The sequence below is a fragment of the Lutjanus erythropterus genome, chromosome 20 (genome assembly GCF_056507025.1).
Source record: "Lutjanus erythropterus isolate fLutEry1 chromosome 20, fLutEry1.hap2, whole genome shotgun sequence".
Taxonomy (NCBI): Eukaryota; Metazoa; Chordata; class Actinopteri; order Lutjaniformes; family Lutjanidae; genus Lutjanus; species Lutjanus erythropterus.
The window spans coordinates 1,172,317-1,196,913 of NC_139336.1; the positions used below are offsets into that span (position 1 = coordinate 1,172,317).

A 24,597-nucleotide genomic window follows, 5' to 3' on the forward strand; every position below is an offset into this window, starting at 1 on the left:
TTCTCGTTCATGTTCTTCCGATTTGCTCGTCATAGATTCAGCATGATCTGAATCCCTCTCCTTCCTCCTGCAGTAGCCCGGGTCCACCCGCAGCCCTCACTTGTCACAGCCCTGCTGCTGGGAAACTGACATATCAATATATAACGTTAATTCTACCTGTTCTAAAGAAGTGTTTCTTGCTGCCAGATGTGTGCTGCTGTTGCGGTGTATAGAGGAGCACGGTCGTGACGTCACTGTCCGGGGTTTCCTAGAGAAGTGAACCCTACGGCGTCATGGCGGAGGCCGGTTGTCGGAAGACCCTGGATTGAAATGCCAGCTTTCTATAATCGCAACTGACCGACGAGCACTAGACTTTGCTTACATCAAAAACGGGAAAGGGGACTAACTTGTTTTTTCGGAGGGAGAGGAAGACCAACATTACGCCGGTTCCACCGAACTGAGTGGTTCGGGGCTGCTCTCCCAGACTGGGAGATAGCTGGCTGGCTGGCTAGCTATCGTAAGGTAGCGTTAGCTATCAGTGGTTGCTAGCTCACTAGTTCAAAGAAGAAAGGAGCTCTGAAGTGGAAAGGCGGATTTAGCCTGCTGATTTATTGGAGTTTCCCAGGTAACATCAAATTACAGCAAGTAACACACAGCGTAGAGTTACTTGTCCTCTAGTTCAGTGAGAAAGGAAGCTAACTTGCATGTTGATGTACTAAAAGCCGCGAGAAGTGAGCGGCGAATGAAAACAAGATGGAAGAGGGTGAAGTTAGGTTAGCTCATTTGGGTTTGTGGCTGTAATAATGAATAGTAAATAAGTTTAGCCCTCTATTGTGGCCCACTATTTACACGGACATTTGCATAGTTAAATATAGTTGAGTGTCGAACGCCGAGTATCGGCTCTAGTCGGACAGTGAACATTCCAGCGGTCCCAGTTCAGAACTAGCTGTTAGCGCAAAGTTTAGTCATTTTTGTTAGCTTCCCTGCTAGCCTCGTGCTTTAGAGCGTTAGCTAACGCTACTTTCCTTGACAACCTCAGTAAACGCTGGGTATCATCCATCTCACTTCATGTTTATTGAAGCCATGTTGATGTTAAAAAGTGGCACGATATTTAACGTTTGGCCAGTAAAGTTGCAGCACATTTTATAGAATTAAAACTCTTGATTTTGTTGCTTTACACATTTTATGATTTCCCAAAGCCAGGGCATCATAATACTAGCATAACACACACGAGCTAGTAAACAGTAAGGAGTTGTACGTAGGAGACAGCCATTAAACTGTAGTAATTAGGTGGCTAGAGTTAACCAAGATGCTCGTGGTTCTACAATGATGTTATAATGTTCTCTGCTTGAATTTCAAGATAAAATACTGTCTGGCGCGTTGGCTGTGTCTGCATACATTACTGCTAACATACCCCGCCAATAGCTAATGTTGGCGTTATTAGCCGGTGTTAGCTAGTTAGCTACAAGCTACACTATAGCCGCATTGGCTCTATGTGGCATGCTGAATTGATGACACCAGGGCTGACAACCTTTACTATAATACATGTTTGGCTTTGGATGAGGTTAATGTGGTTATTTAGTGTTTGGAGTGATCGAGGAGCTTTGTGTGGATGTGAAAACACGCTGCTGCTGCTGCGCAGGCCGGAGAGGCCTCTGTGCTGCTGTGCTGAGGGAACAAACAGCGTTACGTGTAATGTGAGCTACAGCCATCCGCACATCTCCGTCTCTTCTGGTCTTTACCTGACATAGTCAAACAAATAATTGTTGTGGTATGCAACAGGGACAATAAACCAACAGAGTTTAAATGATTTATTTTTTTTGTTTGGACAAGTCTCGTGTGAAGCTATATTGACAGCTCCGCAGGGACATTTAATTGGCTAAACTTTGATGCAGACTAGAGTTGGTCAGGGATGGTGTCTTGAGCTGCAGATGCGTTTTACTTTGTAAACATGAGGGTTTGTACGTGTAGTGTAGTAATTTACCCACAGCTTTATCAGATCCTTTTCATACATACTGATGGTAAAACATAATGTTGATAAAGGCACGGAGCTGGCATTTCCCAGACAGTACTTCTAATGTTGTTAATTATGAATCTTCTCTTACAGGTAAACCACGTGGGACATATTACCACAGGTTGTCAGGGGGAAGTCTATATTTTTGGACTTCAATATGGCTGGACGCAGTGAGGATGAAAGTGTGAGCAACAGCAGTGGAGAATCAAGGTAAATCAACTAGTCATCTTTCACAAAACAATATCAGAGTAGTTTTGTTGATAGTGATAAAAAATACTTTGTCTTTATTCAAGTATAATCTGGGCTGATGCAGTTGATAATATACCAATAATAGTAACTGTTTATCTGACCCTTATTTTTTAGCTCCAGATTGCAAGTTAAACTGTGGACTGCCAATTAATCCAACTTGTACATATATAATTGGCTGACATATCGTGTTGTCAGATGACACCAGATTGCGTAGGTGGTAAAACTTGTGCAGTGGGCATTACAGCTGCAAGAATATAGTTGTCTCCTGTAGGGCTACACAATATATTGATATTATATTGATGTCATCATCAGATTGTGTGTTAGATTCTGGTTCTCGTTATATCATGATATGGCATAATTATTGTATTTTTATAGTTTAAAGAGTATTGTGAAATTTTATTTTGCCCGTATCGCACAGCCCCAGTCTCCAGATGAATGATGGAGCTACAAGCATGCAACACAGTAGATAAACATTCGTGTGCCATTGTGTTTATTTGTGTACCAGGACAGAATGGATGCCATTAACATTTAATAAGGGCTGAACACCCTCTGTAATTTTTTATTGTTGAAGATCATGTTGATGGTTAGCAAAGAACAGTGTAGCAAAGGGTACTACTTTTGGTACCAGATATTATGTTGGCACTGGTATAAAATGTTTTGAATTAATCCAGTATGTCAAACTGATTTGATTTGTAGATGAGTACTCTATTAATTACTAATGCACAAATGTGTTTTGTGACTTTCTCTTCACATGTCACAGTAACTCTGATGATGAATCTGGTTCTGGATCGGGCTCAGCGTCAGGGTCCGGCTCAGGCTCCAGTTCCAGCTCCTCCAGCAGCAGCAGCCAATCAGGAAGCAGTGACTCAGGTAGTGGCTCAGACTCTGGCAGCCAGTCAGATTCTGACACAGAGAAATCCAAGGAGAAGATGGAACAGCCAAATAAGTCAAACATTGATGGAGCTGAGGTAAAAAAAAAAAAAAGTGAATTCAAATAAATTATCAACAAAGGATACCTATTTGTTACTCTGACTGAATAGAATCATTCTGTCATGAAAACATTTGAATGTTATGTGGTAACTATGAAGCCTGTGTTAATATAATCAGTATCAAACTACACAAAGCTATTTGTCAAAGTAGACTATTTAGAGCATTTCCTTGCATCTCTGCAGCAACACTACATCTAATGTACAGAAATGCTTAAAACACAGTCAGCAATACTCAAAGTTCAGATGTTTGACCTTTGACCCGGTTTGACACATTTTCAGAGCTTTGTTAGTGACACAGTTCTTGTCTTGTGAAAACTTTTTAACCTGTTTACATATTTTTGGCTAACCTTGTACTGCACTCATTGACTGCAGTTCTGGAAGTCCAACCCAAGTATCCTAGCAGTGCAACGATCTGCTATGCTCAGGAAACAACAGCTTCAGCAGCAGCAGCAGCAGCAGCAGAGACAGAGCTCCTCCAATAGTGGATCTGATGAGGTTTGTTACAAACGGATCCAAAACACACTTTTTCTTTGCTGCGTTTGACTGGGAGCTAATCAGCGTCATTTATAGAGGTCATTAAATGGAACATCTGTAATTGGAGGTGCGCTATTGGATCATTCATGAACATTTATTTCTTTGATCATATTGTACAGGACTCGTCAAGTAGCGATGAATCTGACTCATCAAGTGGATCCAAAAGAAGAAGAAATTCAGGCTCCTCTGACTCTGGATCTGGATCTGGATCTGGGAGTGGTTCTGGATCAGACTCCTCAGCAGAGGAGAACAGTGATGAAACCGCATCAGACTATGAACCCAGTCACAAAATCAAAAGCAGAAAGCCTCCAACAAAGTAAGTGGACAGGTGGATGTACGTGGCTGCCTGGATACACAGGCTACATTCTTCTCCTAACTACTTCCCTTTGTAGTGGTCACTCATCTTAGCTGCTTAGGCACTGATTATAAGACCTATGATCTTTAAAGGAATACAAAGAGTAGTTACAATTTCACTCAGCACATGAATTTCTTCTTCTCTTCTCACCTCTTGTCATGTCTCAGGATGAATTTTCGGAATGGGAAGAAAAGCAGCACCCAGAAGAAGAAAGCCCAAAAATGTTCCTCTTCTGAAGACGAGGATGATAACTACAAGAAAGTGGCATCTGCGGGCCCACGGCGGCAAGCCACAGTCAACATCAGCTACAAGGAGGACGAGGAGCTGAAAACTGACTCAGATGACCTGGTGGAAGTTTTGGGTGAAGATGTCCCCCAGCCTGAGGAAGATGAGTTTGAAACACTGGAGAGAGTGATGGACAGCAGGTTAGGAAGGAAAAGAGGTAAGGAATGCAGTGAGATTATTGGCATTCATTTAACTGCTGCTATAGACAAGAATGAAGGGCTTTGACAGCTTTATTGGGGATGTCAGGAGAAAATGGAGAGGTGACTTTGAATTTCTGTGAAACAAAAACAGCTTGTTCTTCCTGTTTCTCTGTATTGTTCGCCTCCAAGATAAGAATTTTTAGCCTGGTAAGGATGAATAAATTTGTGTTCCTTTTATTTTTTATCCCAACAGCAACAGGAAGTGTAACCACTGTGTACGCCGTAGAAGCAGATGGAGACCCCAATGCCACCTTCAATCCCAACAAAGAGGCTGGTGAGATCCAGTATTTGATAAAATGGAAGAACTGGGCCCATATCCACAACACTTGGGAGACAGAGGAGACACTCAAGTTACAGAATGTCAAGGGCATGAAGAAACTGGACAATTTCAAAAAGAAGGAGCAGGAGAAAAAGAAATGGTGAGAGCATGTTGAATAAATACGGAGAGCTTCTTGTTTTAATACACTTATCAAATATAACAACCTCAACAGACAAAAGTAATCAAAGTCCTCCCTGGTCAAAGCAGTGACCTTATCTGTGCATATTTTTTCTGTTTAACTATTCTTGATGGATTTTGTTCATTTGATCTAAGGCTGAAAAATTGTATTGCAATTATTTTGACAGATATTGTGATACATGATTCATTATTAGTAGGACTGATCATTTGCATCACAATTTTAATATTCTCAAAAAACAAATCACTATGAAGTGTCATTTGTTGAGATTGGTGCCAACCAAATAGGTTTTCTTACCTCTGCAGAACAAGATTTATAGTCCAGGGTATCTCTGCAGCACTATAGTACTTCAGAAGGCTGTTTGTTACACAATTTTCCTTTATCAAAAATGCTTGCTTCTGTAATTTACATATTGCACCTGGTCATATTGCAATACTATTTCAAATGAACTGATTTGAAGTTAAGCATACTTACTGAACATTTGTTCATGTAATGTATGAAAATATCCATATGTACAGAAAAACAAAGTGGAACCAGTATTCAGTATGACTACCAGTGTCACCTACTGATAGCTGTCATGCTAGAAGACCCCAGAAAACCTCTTCATAACTCTAACCTTCAGCCCCATGTAACCGATGACAATTTTTGCCGCCCTTGTTCGTTAAAATTTGAATCACTTTTGTGAACTGTAGTGTCTACTGAGCAATCAAGAAACAGATGACTCATTTGTTTCAGTGAGTCAGTGTTGGTATTGAGATATAAAAGGTATACCCTGGTTCATCTTTTGCAACACAATCAGTGCCCGCAGGGATTCAAACCAGTCGTCTTCTGAAAATGATAATTTGTTAAATGTCATTTACTACCCTTTAAAACTTGTTGGTTAATTAGAAATTGAAGACAAGCTATTGTTTACTTACTAATCCTTTTTTCTCTTCCCAGGTTAAAGGCGGCTTCACCAGAAGATATAGAATATTTCAATTGTCAGGAAGAATTGATGAATGACCTGCACTCTCAGTACCAGCTTGTAGAGCGAATCATAGGTGCACTTTCTACAATAATATCACTTATTTTTATTAAACCATTTCCTCTCAACATGTTTGATGCCACTGGGTTTGTGTAACGAAATATGTCTCTGGATTCCTTTTGCACAGGACATTCAAACCAGAAGTCAGCTGCTGGTTACCCAGACTACCTGTGCAAGTGGCAGGGTTTACCATACTCAGAGTGTAGCTGGGAAGATGGTGCTCTGATTGCCAAAAAGTTCCAGAAATGCATTGACGACTACATGAGCAGAAACCAGTCGAAGACCATTCCTTCCAGAGACTGCAAGGTAACTCTGTGCTCAGTCTCTATTGGCTGTGGTAGTACTGCTAGTAATATGTCACACCTTGGTAGAGTACTGGAGTTTTGAATTTAATTTAGCTTGTTGTGATTTCTTTGGTTCCAGTTTCCGATATGAAATAAACTGAAGTGTGTTTGACTTGAACACTGACTTCATCAGCTGCCAGGGCTCTAATGGTGCTCAAAATTTATTGTTTGGTGTGTACCTCAGTTTTGGGGGTCACCATTCAGTATATTTTTCTTACAGCAAGGAAAAGAAAAATATAACGGTTGTTATTTGGCCACAATTCCTACTGTAACATTTAACGCACTGAAATACAGGCATGTTGTCATAAGAAGAAAAAAAAACAAATGTCTGTAATGCTCCATTGCAGGACTGATCAGTTGATAATTCCACAGCAACTGCAGCTTGCACTTGTTTATACAGGGCAACACAAAAATGCACACATGAAGACACATTGTAGTTGGGCTCAAGCACTTTGATCATTTGTTTAAATTCTGTATTCTCTTTGACAGGGTATGGTTGCATATCTGCAGTATTAAATACTTCTCTGGCATTTGTGATTGCTTTGGCCCAGTCTGTATCTGTAGTGCGAGGCTGCCTGAACACTAGGGTGAACGGACTTGCCTTCTAGTCTGTTTTTGTCTTGTTCCTCTAATTGACACATTTGTGTGATGCTGTCGTAAATGACTTGGCATGTTTGAAATGTTTCCACAGACGTACCAGACTTCAGTTGAACAGTGCTAGCATACAGTTTTTGTCTGATCCAATAATTTTTGTTCATTTTTGTTCTAACCTATCTGATAAACTATAATACTCCCAATTACAGTAGATGTAAGTGTCATGGCCAGATCCTCCACCTCTGGCCTCTCATTTGTGTTTGGGTTTTTCAGAGGCAGTGGCGCTACATGAGGTCAAGATTTATGTCTCTGCAAGGGCAAGGATGTAGACTAGAGATGGCTCGATCCCACTTTCTCATGTCCAGTAATGAGATTGCAACCTTGACTACCAACTGATCCTGACACCAAACTGATACCATTTTTTCCCCTTTCTTAAACATCTAAGTGGTTAATAACACCTTTTAATGTATTAAAAGCTGTTAAGGGATACATGCTGCTTAACCTGGCCATTTAAAAAACATCATTGTCAAACTGTGAAACAAATACTCTACTCCACTAAAGGAAGAAATATACAGGCCACAACATGACTCCCTTATATTGCTGCTTCATTTTATCTAAATCTATTCACACAAAGAATTTTAAGCCGCATTTTTGATTGGTCAACACCATTCAAACATTTGAATGGCTGATATCTGATCCAGTGATTTTTGCCAGTATCGGGCAATACCAAGTATTGGATCGGCTCATCCCTAATGTGGACATAAATGGACTATTTTAGCAGAAATTGTTTGGGTCACAGGGCACAGTGAATCTAGGAAGTAGCATACTAAATGTCTTGTACCGTATGAATGCATGTAGCATTACACTCCTACCAATTGCTTCTCTTTCCTGTAGGTGCTCAAACAGAGACCCAGGTTTATGCCTATGAAGAAACAGCCGGCCTACATAGGAGCTGATGGACTGGAGCTCAGAGACTACCAGTTGGACAGTTTGAACTGGATGGCTCACTCCTGGTGCAAGTATGAATCAAGCAACACTTAAATTCTCAGCTTGAATTGTCCCTTCTGCACTTATTGGCTAAAAAATCTCAGGGGATCCCTGAGAAACTACAGGGACACCTAAGATATAAATGTAATATATCCCATGGTTCCACAATCTGAGCTTTGCTGTTCTCTTCTATTCTGTCTTCATTCATAGAGGCAACAGTTGCATCCTTGCTGATGAGATGGGTTTGGGGAAGACCATCCAGACCATCTGCTTTCTCAACTACCTGTTTAATGATCATCAGCTGTATGGGCCCTTCCTGCTGGTTGTGCCTCTCTCCACACTAACCTCCTGGCAGAGAGAAATCCAGCTCTGGGCCCCTCAGATGAATGTTGTGGTCTACCTGGGTGACATCAGCAGCAGGAACATGGTAAAATCCAATCACTTTTTTACAACTATGTTGATGCAATTTAATATTCCACCTTTCCTGCAATTAACGGTTAAGACTAAGTAGGGATTCTAGCAGATGCCTTCGTTTGTTAATTACTCTCAACATTTTTTATGTTTCTTTTTCTCCTTTTTGTTTGTTTAATAGATCAGGACACATGAGTGGATGCATGTCCATAACAAGAGGATGAAATTTAACATCCTCCTCACGACATATGAGATTCTTCTCAAAGATAAGGTCAGCAGCTGCATCCCTCCATGATGGATCATTTTCTTGCTTTTTATCACTTAATCTCTTTAAATCATGATATATATGAAATGGTAAGAGTCTGTTCTAAAGCTGTACAGTATGGTGGTAGCACAAAGTGTAACAAATTTGTATGTCTCTCCAGTCATTTTTGGGCAGTGTTAATTGGGCCTTCATTGGTGTGGATGAGGCTCACCGACTGAAGAATGACGACTCCCTCCTCTACAAGACTATGATCGACTTCAAGTCCAATCATAGGCTTCTGATCACAGGAACGCCACTGCAGAACTCCCTGAAAGAACTCTGGTCCCTGCTGCACTTCATTATGCCCGAGAAGTAGGCCATATGAACTGTTATACTTAAAGCGATAGTTTACCCCAAAATGAAATTTCACTCAATATCTACTCACCCCTGTGCTGATGTGAGGATAGGTGAAGAATATTAGCTCACAAAACACTCCAGCAGCGTCAGCGGAAAACATTGTTGCAGCCAAATCCAGTACTGAACTGAATGGTGACCACTTTTAAAATGTAAAAAAAAAACACACAAAAAAAACGCAAAATGTTTCCATACTGCTCGTGTGGTGTAACTCCAAGTGTCTGTACGCTGTGGCATTAAAATTTGACCCAAAAAGACACAATTTACACCATGTTTTTAGCCTAAATGTCAACTGTAGCCTCTCGGACCTAATCCACGTGCGCACACCTGAAGCAGGTGCACAAGCTCTCACCCAAGCAGCGCGACACAAGATATATGAGATCTCACGATACCTTCATGTCTGTGTTTACATGCCAATAGTGACTTGTTCACAGTTCAGAGTTCACATTGCAAATTTTCAACAAAGAAGAAAATGTTCAAGGACTTTGACATAGGAGAGGAAAATCATTTCTTTGCTGCAGCCGCGTCACCCTTCTAAATTCTGCCCTTCTGTAGAAACGTTGATGTTCATGGCTCCTTGACATCACCTTAGACAGAGCCCACTTTTCATCACAGCAGTGGTGTTGTGTACACCAGGACTGATAACTCATAACACATATGCAACATGAGACGGTGGTCACAAATAAACACTGCTTCGTTTCAATGGGTCACAGGCTGAAATGTGTGGGAACAACTGTGTTTTTTTCGCCAAAATGTTAATCCTTTCTCACAAAAACACAGTAAAAAGAATATATAGTGAGTGGTATAACAATATATCATGAAATGCTATATGATACACACAAACCAAAGAGACATTTTGTACAAAGTAAAAATGAAGAAGCTTAACCAATTTTTGCACAGTTTGCTTTTAAGGATAAATACACAATGTATTTTATCCTGCATCTTGAACCATGAATTGACTGTCTTGCTTCACCTACACTGATGTATGCTCTGTGTCTTATTTGTCAAGATTTCACTCTTGGGAGCTGTTTGAGGAGGAGCATGGTAAAGGCAGGGACTCAGGCTACACCAGTCTACACAAAGAGCTGGAACCTTTTCTGCTGCGCCGAGTCAAGAAGGACGTGGAGAAATCTCTTCCTGCCAAAGTGGAGCAAATTCTCCGAGTGGAGATGAGTGCTATTCAGAAACAGTATTACAAGTAAGAGCTGGATACTACCTTTAAATTGATGAAAATGGCTAGATACTTCATTTGTCATCACTATGCAAGTAAACCACATGCGTAAACTAATGGTGATATGTGCTGTGATGACATGCGTGACCCGTTCCAGGGAAAATGCTGCAACATTTCTCAGAAAGACTGCATGTGTGAATTAGGCCATTATGATCCATTGCTTTGAAAGAGGACATTTTTAGCTATTCTAATTTTGCTGCTTGACGTTGTAGCATAATTTATATAAAAGTATAGTTGTAGTAATGTATGTGTGTGTGTGTTCTGTTTGTAATCAGATGGATCCTGACCAGGAACTACAAGGCTCTGAGTAAAGGTACGAAAGGCAGCACGTCAGGCTTCCTGAACATCATGATGGAGCTGAAGAAGTGCTGTAACCACTGTTACCTTATCAAGCCTCCAGAGGACAACGAGTTCCTCAACAAAGCTGAAGCCTTACAGGTCTGTATAGTTCATGGTATTGTGTTGCAACATCAAAGTTTCAAAGTATGGAGCTTTTTTTATTTAAAAGATTTGGGATTAGGTTTTATCAAGATACAATATAAATAATCATATTAAAATAATGCATGTATAATTGTGATCATTTTTTACTTTCTTCAGTATGTGTTTGCATGTGTAAATATCATATCCTGCTTTTGAGAAACCCAGATGTTAGCATCATGTTTACAGGGGAATAAATTACTATGTTTTATGTGAACATGATGCCAAATGACAAAACTAGTACTCAATAAGGAAGAAAGGATGGAGAGGTTTTTCCAATAGGCTGTCAAGTAAAATTGTAAATAATGAATCAACTTGGACTGCTCCACCATAGCTACGAAAATACAGACAAGTTAATTTGATGAGGTTCAGTGGGTGAAACATGTCCCATTAATGGTTATCAAACTAACTTCAGGCCTTTGACCAGCAGTGCTGCTTGCTCCCTTTAGCTGGTGTGATATTTTTTTTCCTTGCATATTCCCAGCTGATTGTGACTGCTCTTTGTCTTGACTGCCGAATTGTGCAAACCTGTGACCCATGTACTGAGGCTGTCAGTTCTCTGTAGTGGCCGTGGATTCAACTGCACTAAAAGAACTAGGCCTAGATTTTTTTTTTTCCAAGGACACACCATTCTCCTCAATAGTGAGCACATAATGTCACCGCCCCATTATGGAGGGCTGCTCTAAAGGCTTTGGGTTGATTTGACCATGGAGGTTTACTAAAACTCTCTAATGGTTTCCACCCAGTTTTAGCAGTGAAAGCTGGGAGATTGTTCTCAGTCTCTGTTGAGTGAAATGTTCAGACTCTTGAGTCTTATTCATCCTGTGTGCCATGGCACAGCAAAGTCTGTTTCTGTTATGTGGGCGTATGTTGAGAGGCGGGAGAAGACTGAAAAATACTTTTTTTGCAAAACAAATCAACATTTTTATTAACTGCATCCACCACTAGATTGGTGGATGCATGTTAATTCCACCTGCACACAAAATGAACACCTTTAAGTAAATATTTATTTAATGATATTACTATTAGTGGATGGATTAGTAATTGTTATAATTGACCCCCTCTTTTCCTCCTCCAGCAACTGATCCGAAGCAGTGGGAAGCTTGTTCTGTTGGACAAACTGCTGGTCCGTTTGAAGGAGCGAGGCCACAGAGTTCTCATCTTCTCCCAGATGGTACGGATGCTGGATATCCTGGCTGAATACCTGAGGAGTCGGCAGTTCCTCTTTCAGGTAGCTACGCGCTGTTCTCACATGATCATCTATACAGTTTACATTTTTAGATGGATATGGCCCACAAAGCACTCCCAGACTTTTGTTCCACCTAACAAGAAAATATGAAATACCATTTAAACACTTCTGTTAAAAATGTCTGAATTTGAAATGTTATGTATTTGTGCAGAGACTAGATGGCTCCATCAAAGGTGAGATGAGGAAGCAGGCGCTTGATCATTTTAATGCTGAGGGCTCAGAGGTGAGTTTTATGCTCGGGATACAGTGAATGCAGTTTGTGCTTTATTGGAGTAAAGCGGGACTCTAACATAGTGACTCTTCACTTGTGTGCCCAGGATTTCTGCTTCTTGTTATCAACGCGAGCAGGAGGTCTGGGTATCAATCTTGCATCAGCTGACACAGTAGTCATCTTTGACTCAGATTGGAACCCCCAGAATGATCTGCAAGCCCAGGCCAGAGCCCACAGGATTGGACAGAAAAGACAGGTAAACGGCTTGACCAGTGTCTGTTTTATTGTACTTTCCTATAGTAGCGAGAAAACTGAGAACGTTACCAGTTGTGTTGCCATGTTACCAGTTGTGTTGCCACATTACTGATGGATTGATGTTTGTCAAGATTACAGATGGGAATAACCGCAGTGAGCCCAAACCTGATATTGGAAGAAGCCCTTACATTCTTTCCTTAAGTAAAAGTAATAATACCGCAATTTAAAAACACTGCTGCACGTAAAGGTCCTTTATTTAAATATACTTAAAATATGAAAAGTACTCATTATGCAGTTAGTGTTTTAGATGATCCAATATATTATTATGTTATTATTATTATTATTATATTGTTTTATTTTACTGGATGAGCTGAAGCAAATTTTAACTACTTGATGGGGTTTTCATCTGTAATAATGCTGCAGGTGAAGTACTTAACAGAATGTATTTAATTATATCCCACCACTGCAGTTATCACATTTCCACAGCTATACTACCTCAGGTCATCTCTTGTAGACAAATGATGTTGTATCCCACTAACCCACTGTCTGTTTGTGGACTGGCAGGTAAATATTTACCGTCTAGTGACAAAGGGCTCAGTGGAGGAGGACATCATTGAGAGGGCAAAGAAGAAAATGGTGCTGGACCACCTTGTCATTCAGAGGATGGATACCACAGGGAAAACTGTCCTCCATACTGGAGCTGCTCCTTCCAGGCAAGCAACACACACCACATTCTGCTGCTTGACTCTTCCTTTTGTCTTGTTCTAAAAATGTCTGTGTTTATTGGCCACCTTGTAACTGACAGACCACCAAGATGCAAGCTTTTCTTTTCCACCCACCTGTAGTGTCTGCTGCTGCACTTGTTTTTGTTATCTCACTTGAGTGTGTTATGTTGTATACAGTTCTGCACCATTCAATAAGGAGGAGCTGTCTGCAATCCTGAAGTTCGGTGCTGAGGAACTTTTCAAAGAGCCAGAGGGTGAGGAGCAGGAGCCTCAGGTATGTACTTAAAAACTAAATTGTATGTACATAATCATGTTTTTGTCTGAAATATACTGGAGTCTAATGTCATGCTCCGTTCTTCTCTGTAGGAAATGGACATTGATGAGATCCTCAAAAGAGCTGAGACCAGGGAAAATGACCCTGGACCCTCAACAGTGGGAGAAGAGCTGCTGTCTCAGTTCAAGGTAAAAAAAAAAAAAAAAAGAAAAGAAAAGGATTCTGTTTCTTGTTTCAGAAACTGGTAGAACATTACACAGAGTTATTGAACTCTGATTTTCAACAAGTTAACATTAACAGTTGTTGAACTGACCTGTGTAGGTGGCCAACTTTTCCATGATGGAGGATGAGGAAATAGACATAGACTCTGAGCGTAGTCAGCGGAGTTGGGACGATATCATTCCTGAGGAGCAGAGGAGGAGGATGGAGGAGGAGGAGAGACAGAAGGAGCTAGAGGAGATCTATTTGCTGCCACGTATGAGAAATTGTGCCAAACAGGTATGTAAGTATTTTGGTATTTAGGTGTTTAGTTTCCAGAAAAAAATGTTGACTATAAATTTTGTAGTATTAAATGATATTGTGTGTTTTGGGCTGTTTTGGGCATCAACCTCCACTGGATTTTTCATGATGTTTGTCAACAGATAAGCTTTAATGCGAGCGAGGGTCGGCAGAGCAGGAACAGGAGGTACTCTGGGTCCGACAGTGACTCCCCCTCAGACCGAAAGAGGCCAAAGAAACGAGGGCGGCCTCGGACTATTCCACGAGAAAACATCAAGGGCTTCAGTGATGCTGAGATTCGGAGGTGATTTTATACATACATACATACATATATATATATATATATGTATATATATATATATATATATATATATATATATATATATATATACATATATTTATATATATATATATATATATATATATATATGTATATGTATATGTATATATATATATATATATATATATATATATATATATATATATATATATATGTATATGTATATATGTATATGTATATGTATATATGTATATGTAGTAACAACCGCTTTCTTAGTTTGGCCAAGTAGTTGCTTGTCCTCACGTATTCCTCTTAACATCTCTGCTGTTTACAGGTTTGTCAAGAGTTACAAAAAATTTGGAGGACCATTGGAGAGGTAATCTGTATCATATTTTCTTATTGTTTTAAATGGTAAAAAACAACATGGCAGTCTGTTCATCATGTGTCTCATTCTCTCAGGTTGGATGCTATTGCTCGGGATGCTGAACTCGTTGATAAGTCTGAACATGACCTGAAACGCTTGGCAGAGACCGTTCACAATGGCTGTGTGAGAACACTACGAGAAAACCCCTGTGGACCAGAGAAGACCTCAGGTAACCAAACAGATCAGCTCAGTGATCATTTTTAGTCACATTAATCAGGCCCCAACAAATGTCACATCATCATGATTTAAATAGTGAAAATGAAATAATTGTGTCCTTTTTTTTTTTTTTTTTTTTTTTTTTGTGAAAATAGGACAAAATCTTTTAGAATTTAGACCAGGGTTCCCTAACAGGCGGACCGCAGTCCGAGTCCGGACCCACATGCCATCCTATGCGGACCCGAACCTATAACCAATAAATTATTAAGAGAGTTTAAATTTTGATGGGACGCTTCTATTTTAACTGGCGCAACATTTCTAGTCTTTCCGGCGCTGGTTTATCTGATCAGGAAACGCACAGACCAACTGCAGAGAAGCTGCGTGTGGAGGAGACTGTTGTTAATGACGGAGTTTATTACAACAGAAACTAACGTGATGGTTAATGACATCGACACCAACCAGATGCACTTATAAAATTAAACGACTGTATAAGGAGGCCTATACATAAAACAGGAGAGTCTGTGTTTCTCTGTGAGAAACTTTCAGATCTTCTCACAGCAGAGTGAACAGGTGAGGGAGGAGAGGAGGGCAGACTGATCACTAATCAATCACTGATACCGTCATCCTCTCGGACTGATTTAAAAAAAATGCCAAAATTGGTGACAAACCAAACCTGGGTGTCCACACAAATAAAGTCTTTGTGTGAAACACTGCAGAGTGTAACATCCTGCTGTTTACAGACAGTCTGCTGTCTGTAGTTTGACAGAGAGACAGAGAGGGTCGTGTCTAGAAGGGAACCCTAGACCCGCGAAAGATCGCGCGAGTTTGATTATTTTAGTAGAAATAACAAACACAAATCTCACGAGAAGTGTGCAAATAAAGAGTTACCTTCTAGACACGACGAAGAAAAATGTTGTGATTTTAACATGTTAACAAAGCATTCTGGTGACTGTTTCAGTTAAGAGTTAGTTCCATCTTCTGTTTGTGGTTTCTGCAGACATTACTAGCTTTACTTTTACCTTTGTGCTTGAAAAAAAAGCAAAAAGTAAAGTAAATACAGTAAAAGTAAATCTACATTAAAAGTAAAGTTAGTGAGTATTTTTACTTTAGCAATTTATAGTTGTTCATTTAATAGACCTGTCTTATCCTCTCTTTTGTATATTACCATTGTTCTTAAAGGAGAAGTGTGTGATTTCCAGTGGCATCTAGCGTTCAAACCTTAGATTGCAACTAAGAGGATTTACCCCGACACCGCCCCTCTCTCACCAAGAGTACGGTGGCCGTCAGCGGACAAAATGGCGAGCGAAAGCTATCTCACAACAAACTACAATTGTGTGTCTAGGATGAAATACCTGTCCAGCAGAAAACAGGCAACCTCGGCGTCACTGTGAAAACGTTTGTCCTCCATCAGCGATTTCCATCGTGTAAACGCTATGCCGATGTTGATTCGTGTTTTTGCCATTTCCTGTCATGCTTGCGTTTACTTTCTTCGCATCTCCGCTGCTTGGATGACAGGGATTCACTGTTCGCTGCTTTCTGTTCTGGTACAGTGTATGTATGATCCTCCATTTGTCAAAACTGTGCCAGTCAAGATTCACAACGCTAAATGGTCTGCCAGCAATCACCCGCGTCTATCCTCCCCGTCTACTTCCGTGTTTACGCTACGGCGTCTACGTAAGGTCGCCATGGGCTTCCCAAGACTCACTTTTAGTGCAGTTTGTCCGCTCTGCGCTGCCGTAGACGGCGCAAGATGATGATCTCCGTAAGTCGACCCGACAGTATGTAACTGTAAATGGCTATTTCTAAAGTAACGGGAACATATAGATTATGAGTTTACGTTGATTGATAATAATAAATAACATACTTATATATAATATATCTCATTTATGTACATAAATTCCTATTACACACTGGTCCTTTAAATAAAGCAAAAGTAATGTAATAGAAAAAATGCAGAACACGCAATATTTCTTACTCGATTAATCGGCAGAATAATTGATAGATTATGCTTTAATTTTACTGGTCAGGCCCACTTGAGATCAAATTGGTCTGTATGTGGCCCCTGAACCAAAATGAGTTCGACACCCCTGATTTAGACGTTGATACAACTACTACACTACTTCAGTATATATCACTCTCATAACACAAGTTAGACATTATGATGTTCCGGACCTTTGCTTTAGGAAATTTTCTCTAACTGGACCTCTTTGAATTTTAGTTGAATACCCCTGATTTAGATTCTTGAAAAGACTTGCACACTTTTTTCTGTACTTGCAATCAAAGATCTAATAATGGTTGACTACCAAAAAAACCCCAACTGAAACCTGATTATTTTCCCACTTGTGTGATGATCAGGAGGCAGAAGAGGGAAGGTAAAGGGCCCTACATTCAGGATCTCTGGAGTCCAGGTGAATGCCAAGCTTGTTATCTCCCATGAAGAAGAGCTCGCTCCACTCCATAAGGCCATTCCTGCTGACCCCGAGGAGAGAAAGAAGTAAGACTCCTAATATACTATATGATTTTTAGTAGACATGATTGGGGACCATGTTTTTATAGGTCTGTGTGAAGTAAGCAAGTAAATTCGTGGTATATGCTAGCTAGTCAGCAGGCCTGTTACTAAATATGACATGACCAAGTATATTTGTATGTCTAGATTTTAAGTGTGTGTATTTGTATAGGTATATGATTCCATGCCACTCGAAGGCAGCACACTTTGACATTGAGTGGGGGAAGGAGGACGACTCCAGCCTCCTCATAGGAATCTATGAGTACGGTTACGGCAGCTGGGAGATGATCAAGATGGACCCAGACCTCAATCTCACACACAAGGTAAGTTGAGGCACAGTACATTTCTAATCTCTTTGTGTAATCTGCAGAATATCATATGTATGTCTTAATATGATATATGTACTATATCCTGTGAAAAGCAGCATATTAAATACATACTTTTTCAGAATCATTTCTTTGTGATGCTTCAAGTCCTTCAGTTTTATTTTTTACTGTCATACGATTACAGTATAAACCTATGACAAGTGTTTTCTTTATTGACCAATTTATTTGGGCAGGCCATCCAGTTAAATTCACCCCTACCCAAAAATATTTATTATGTTGGACTAATATTTTCAAATGTCAGTAAATAATCAAATGCAACCTAATGTGATATTGAGTGTGACACATTTGTGTGCAACCAAGAAAAGTGACTAAAATTCCAACTTGAGTGCAATTCTGTAGCCAGCTCAAATATTGGATGTCACAGTTTGGGTCACTATAAATAAATTCTCAACTTGATTGTTTATCCTTTTTTTTTTTTTTTTTTTTTAGCCCTTCAGAAACATGGATACATTTAACTGTAGCATAGAAGAGAAACAACCGTATTATTGTCATGTTTACTGTAAATTGTTTCTTGCTTCACTGATTCACATTGCTGTTATCTTCTTTGATGAAAATAACATAATGTTTTACTGTGTCCGTTGATCAGCTCCTACCAGACGACCCTGACAAGAAGCCACAGGCCAAACAGTTACAGACCAGAGCAGACTACCTCATCAAGTTGCTGAGCAAAGACCTGGCCAAAAAAGAAGCCCAGAAACAAGCAGGGACAGTAAGTCCGACAGTAACTCTATATGTCAAGCTTCTGTGCATCACTAACTAGAATGCATACACACAAGTCCCTTCAAATTTGATATGGATTAGGGATGCATTTAACATTAATACGCGATAAATTATCTTAAATTTTGATTGAGTGTTTGTTTAAATTTCTGTTTCATCAACAGAGAAATTAGTCATCAAGAACATCCCCAATATGCAGAGATTAAAATGTATGTCTTCCAGAATCTGCCATGCCTCTTTGTATGTATGTATGTAGGCTAATTCACGGAAGAGGAAACCAAGAAGTAAAAAGAGCAAAACTCTGAAGCCAACTAAGACAGATGAGGTGATAAAGAGCACATCCTCAGATCCCTCATCAGACAAGAGGTCAGATGATGACGATGATATCGAGGAGGAGAAGGTACACTTAGATACTACTTGTGCTGTTGTGTAGCATGAAACAAATGTTCCCTGTTTACAGTGTGGAGTTGGTGTGTAACGATCTTTGACCCTTTAAGGCTGCGGCAACTGTGAAGGCACAGAGCAGACGGGCCCGAGCAGACAGGGTGGTGGTGGTGAAAGAGGAGGAGGATGACGATGATGATGATGACGACGAACCTGACCAGGACGAGGTTTCTTCATCAGGAGAGAGGGAGGTCAAAGGAAAAGAGATCAAAAAAGAAGTCAAAAAGGAGAAGAAGGAGGAAAGTTGGGACATTAAAGAAACCAAGGAGCCAAAAGAGAAAAAAGAAACAAAGCCTCTTGAGGCAGTACATAAACTAGAGGAGAGCATGGAAAAGGTAAAATAAAAAGCACATACATGATACTCTTTTACTATTATGCTGAAGGCTGTCTAAATGAGAGAAGGAAAAATGTGATAATTTGGTGAGGTATTAAATATCATATCCTTTCTTATCAGAATGAAGTAAAGACTGACATACGAGAACGATCCAAGAAAGCCTCTGATGTGCCAGTCCATATCACAGCAAGTGGAGAGACTGTGCCAGTATCTGAGGAGTCTGAAGAACTGGACCAGAGGACCTTCAGTGTGGTACGTTCCACCTGTATTAATAGAATAGCAGCATCATTAAAACAGACCTTGATGACCACGATAAGAAGGAGCCAGGCTCAATATTGTATCTCAGTGTTTTAATAAAGTTGTGGATTGGAGTGTCTGGAGTTGACTTTTGTGTGAATGTTTCAGTGTAAAGAGAGGATGCGGCCAGTTAAAGCAGCCCTGAAGCAGCTGGACAGACCAGAGAAAGGGCTGTCAGAGCGCGAGCAGCTTGAACACACAAGACAGTGCCTCATAAAGATCGGAGATCACATCACCGAGTGTCTGAAGGAATATTCAAATCCTGACCAGATCAAACAGTGGAGAAAGTTAGTATACACTATTAACAAAGTTAAGAGAACCATAAATGTAGATTTAATGTGGGTCTTTATTAGTTTGTATTAGACTTGCATCTTTGTTCACATGACACAAATGTTAAACTGAAGGTGTTTATCTTACAGAAACCTATGGATATTTGTTTCCAAATTTACTGAGTTTGATGCCAGGAAGCTACATAAACTATATAAGCATGCAATCAAGAAAAGACAAGAGAATGCCCAGGTATGTGTCCCAGACTAATTCTTAATCTGGACTACAATCTGTCATCCAGTACTAGTGTCCAGTACAGACATCAGGAATCCTTGATGACTGTGATGGTTCTGTTTCTTTAGGCAATGGAGCAGAACACTAGAAGTATGAACACCCACGGATATAAACATTCAGGTACCGTCAGTTTCCCTTTGTTGGACATGGAGAGTAAGAGGAGCAAGTTGTTACTGTGTACTGATTAATTTGTGGTCTTTGTCCTCAGATGTCGAGAGGCTGAAGGACAACTCTCACCAGGATGAAAGCAGCAGGGACAGCTGCAGCTCAGACAGGCATCAGCCTTTAGGGCGATACCATGAGAGCAGTAAGGAGAGACACAGCTCTGAGTCCCACAGGAAGCCCACAGGAGGAGAGTCCAGGAAAAGGCCATACTCCTCCTTCAGCAATGGCAAAGACCACAGAGACAGAGACCACTACAGACCAGATAGCAGGGACAGAGACAGACAGGACAGGTGAGGCACCACAACTGCCTGGATGCTGCTTTCAGGGAATGTCACGTGTTTTACCCTCTGATGTCAGCCAACCAAACCTTCACTGTTTCATGGTAGTTACATTCTAAAGCTGAAATAACCATCAATCACTGGAGACGGGTGCTGTGGAGGTTTCACTCTCCTGTTTCACCTCTTGTTCCATTCATTACATCAAATACAAACAGTCATGCAACTGTAAATACAACAAACTGCATGACTGTGCTGCTTTCTTGCATCTGAAAATTGTTTGAAAAATCCATCATGTCTTTTTTGATTGGACATGGCTCTCACATTTCTTCACATGTGGAAACAAAGAAATGTGCAACAAGGGACTGTTAGTTCCTAGTTCAGTTCCTGACATAAGTTCCTCTGTTTTTACACAATAACGGAGGTCTGTGTCACAAAGAATTGAGATGTATCAGCCCTTAGATATACACAATATTCATGGTTAAGCTCTGCACATGGGGTTGATGCAGTCTGAATCACAGTACAGTGTTTCAGCCAAACATCAGCAGTGATTGTGCATTTACTGCAAGAGGAAATGTTCACTTTATTTCAGTCATCATGTTAATAAGTGAATGTTCTTCTCTAATTCAGTTAATGATTAGTTTATAAGGTCCATAATCTTGTAATATTTTTGGTGTTTATGTTAGGTTCAATGTAGACCTGCACAATACATTGCATTTTAGTTTAGTTTATTAGCATCCTCATTAGCTGCAGCAAATGCTGCCACTATTCTTACTGGGGTCTGACACAAAATTAAACAATAGGTACACATTTCCCTCAATGTTTCAAAACATTTTAAAATCATATATTTCTTATCTATACTTGAATTTGCCTGTTTATAAATTACAAAAACAATTATTCTGTAAACATCTCCTAAATCATATTACATATTGTGATGTAATCATACTTTATACAATATTAACAGTACCATCATTATAATAGTAATAACTGTAGCAATAACAATAATAGCAATAATCGAGCAGTACGCACAGCACACTAATTATTCTGCTGGGAGGCTAATCATTAATAATGATGATAATAAAAATTCTAACAATAATCAATAATGATTTTTATTGCACTACAATTAATTCCACACATCCATATACATATACACAAATTCACATTATTCATACATTTATTATAACTGGTTCCTACATGTTACGTTGTCTCTGTTTGTTTTAGTAATAATTTAAATTGATTTAGAATTTTTTTCTTGAATATTTTTAATCTGTTAATGACTTAAATGTTCTCATCACAGTGTGCAGGTAGTGTCTATAAATTAACAGAAGCTACAAAAACAATAACCTTACATCAGAAGTTCAGTCAGGTGATATTTTATTTTATTGGCCACATTGTAATGAATCTGGTCAAACCAGGACAGGGAAAATGAAATGCTCTTAAGTATGAAAATAATTTGTACTCAAAGATTTCAGGTTATATTGTCTAGCCTTATTTCAGTCATTTAGAAGAGGGTTGGCTAAAGTGGTGGTAACGGACTCATGGGTTTGACTCTTTGGTCATACAGAATCAAACATCACCATGTTTGAAGTGGACACAGAACATCTGAACATTAGCAATGACAGTGTTTTAAGTGTCATGTTTCCTTTGGCATTCAGTCATGCTGATGAAGTGTGTCTGTGCAGGTACTACAATGACAGTAAGCACAGGAAGCTGGAGGAGTTCCGCTCCAGCAGAGACCACCGGCCAGACATGAAGGATCATTCCCATTCAGACCACCGCTCTTCCTACCGCTACCACTCAGACTGGCAGTCAGAGCAGCGATCCTCAGCCAGCGGGCCCCGCTCTCCCCGAGACCAGCGCTCACCCTATGACTCCCGCTCACCCATGGGACACCGCTCACCCTTTGACTACTCGTCAGACCACAAGAGCACACCGGAGCAGATCTGGAGCAGCCGCAAGACATAACAGGAGCTGCCCGGGTCTGCTAGTAGCAGCCATAGACTCAGCAACACAGCAAATGCCTTACAGGGACTGTGGACTCAACCTGAAGCTGTTTGAAGCACTGTGCATCAGTCAGTTCAGCATGGCTGTCATCTCCTCGCTTCAGTTGCAGCTCATCTCGGGAACCTGGGAGATGAACGCCAGGGAGCGGCTCAAACCAGGCAGCAGATAACAAATCAAAGCATATTTTTGTATTTAAGAGTTTAAAGCTGCATCGCTGTGTAGGCTCAACAGCATGCAGCACAATTTTTGTTATTTTTATAAACTTTTTTTAACCTTGGAAACGGACACAATTAACCCTGAGTGCTGCCTCATATCCCCACCTACCCATGACACTGGATCCTGTATTTGACTGTTCTTTATGTTCGTCCGTCTGTCTCTGTCTCTCTATCATGCTAAATGTGATTATCTACCTTAATTTAAGTGTTAACTTGATGAGAAGTCAGTTGTCACATGAATCACATTACAAGTTGATATAAAGGTGTCTGGTTGAATCCAGTCTGAGCTCAGGCTCACCACCTTAAGTACCTCATTTACAGCATTTCTCATTTCCTCAGCAGGTTTTCTTTTTTCCACCAGGTGTGAATTATTTAATAACATATCTTAGCTGTAAAAAAAAAAAATAACCTGGAGTTTTTGGAGCGACTTGTATCATGTTTTTTCCTTCAGTAATACTGTTGTAAATTTTTGTAAATTAGTAAATCAGTGGTCTTTTTCCTCAGGCTTTTGGAATTTATTATGACTCTACTTTTCCCCATCAACTCAGGCTTTTTTGTCGTTCTACAAGTGAGTTTCTGTATAATAGTTCTTTCATGATAATGCTTTCAGAATGTAACTTTTGGTAAAGGGAAAGTTCTTTAACGATACTCAGTTTTATTCACTAGTGCTTAGTTCTTTTGCCTCAGTGTGTCAAAATCAATGAGTTGGAAGGAACTGACTTTTGAAATCAGTCTGAAGAAGAGACAGTTGTCTTTCAATAGAAGCACCTGTTAGATCTTAAGCTAGACTAACTAGACTTTTTACATATTTTTGTTTCTGAATACTTTTCATTTTATTTTCTACGTAGGCAATAATAATGTCAATGTTTCTATGCAGCCAAGTATATTTGTGGTGAACCACTCAACTGAATGAAGTCACTGTTACGGTTCACATTGTTGTACATAAATTTCCTCTATATTTCAAAATGAATTTACACTGAAAGTGCATGAATTTTTATGGACTGTTTTATATAGTTGTTTATGAAGCCATTAAAATCAATCACTGTACTCACTTGTACCAACTCTCTTCAACAAAGTGTCAAGTTTTTAATTCTGACAGAAATCAAACCAGGTAGGACGATTTCATTCCACTTCAGATATCAGAGTTCTAGCCAATATGCAGATTATTTTCAGTTTTTACTTTGCCTGTCACCATGTCATGAATTTTGTTTGAATGAAATAAGACTTATTTTGGCTTCAGTGGTGCCCCCTACAAGGTCACCTATAGAAGGAACTGCAGAGAGAAAATTAATCCATCAGTGTAGCTCACCTGGTAGAGCCACATACAAAGGCTAAGGACTTGTTGGGTCCAAGTCCAGACTGAGCCCTTTGCTGCCTGTCACCCTCACTTTCCTGTCTCTTCAGCTGGTTGCTTGCTTTTGTTTTAGGCCAGGAGCATAGTGAAATTAGTTTTTTAAAACACTGACTTATCATATCAGATTGTATTGTGTTGCACAACACTTGTCCTGAAGAGATGAAACATTATTTTATATATGTTATGATTATTTCATCAACTAGTTTGACTGCCTCCAAAATTGCATGTTCCTCTGTCATTGCTGAAAGGTCAACTATGCAGGATTTTGCCAAAAAACAATGTATAGAATAATACAAAAATAATTCCTCTTAATTATCACCCACAGCTCACCAGAAGTGGTCTCTACAGAGACCCCACCCTCCAACTCAAACCTTCTTTTCTCATTATTTTGCTGCTCAAGATGCTTTACCAACCCTAAAGGTTGTTAAATGGTGTCCTAGGAATGAAACTCAACAATCGACAACCTTTCTGGAGCATCTAC

General features: G+C 39.8%; 1 protein-coding gene across 1 annotated transcript; it reads left to right on the forward strand.

Annotated features, from left to right (window-relative positions):
* The first annotated feature begins 236 nt into the window (after positions 1 to 236).
* Positions 237 to 23,809, forward strand: chd1 (chromodomain helicase DNA binding protein 1). The gene is made up of 36 exons (XM_084745444.1): positions 237 to 604; positions 2,087 to 2,203; positions 3,003 to 3,210; positions 3,604 to 3,726; positions 3,885 to 4,081; positions 4,288 to 4,562; positions 4,799 to 5,024; positions 6,000 to 6,100; positions 6,212 to 6,390; positions 7,917 to 8,041; positions 8,220 to 8,436; positions 8,602 to 8,691; positions 8,846 to 9,036; positions 10,088 to 10,276; positions 10,585 to 10,747; positions 11,865 to 12,017; positions 12,187 to 12,258; positions 12,353 to 12,502; positions 13,066 to 13,214; positions 13,404 to 13,500; positions 13,593 to 13,688; positions 13,822 to 13,998; positions 14,142 to 14,302; positions 14,613 to 14,654; positions 14,738 to 14,871; positions 17,214 to 17,352; positions 17,537 to 17,687; positions 18,337 to 18,459; positions 18,724 to 18,867; positions 18,965 to 19,246; positions 19,366 to 19,497; positions 19,651 to 19,829; positions 19,962 to 20,061; positions 20,172 to 20,223; positions 20,312 to 20,558; positions 22,226 to 23,809. Exons 2-36 carry the CDS (start codon positions 2,151 to 2,153, stop codon positions 22,506 to 22,508), a joined length of 5,400 nt encoding a protein of 1,799 aa, XP_084601570.1. The 5' UTR covers positions 237 to 604; positions 2,087 to 2,150; the 3' UTR covers positions 22,509 to 23,809.
* Positions 23,810 to 24,597: the final 788 nt, after the last annotated feature.

What these genes read in the sequence shown, in the direction of transcription:
- chd1 (XM_084745444.1), top strand. Translation starts at nt 2,151, where the DNA reads ATGGCTGGACGCAGTGAGGATGAAAGTGTGAGCAACAGCAGTGGAGAA. An exon ending in GCTTGTAGAGCGAATCATAG is followed by an intron (nt 6,101 to 6,211) that starts GTGCACTTTCTA and finishes CCTTTTGCACAG; the next exon opens with GACATTCAAACCAGAAGTCA. An exon ending in TAGAGGAGAGCATGGAAAAG is followed by an intron (nt 19,247 to 19,365) that starts GTAAAATAAAAA and finishes CTTTCTTATCAG; the next exon opens with AATGAAGTAAAGACTGACAT.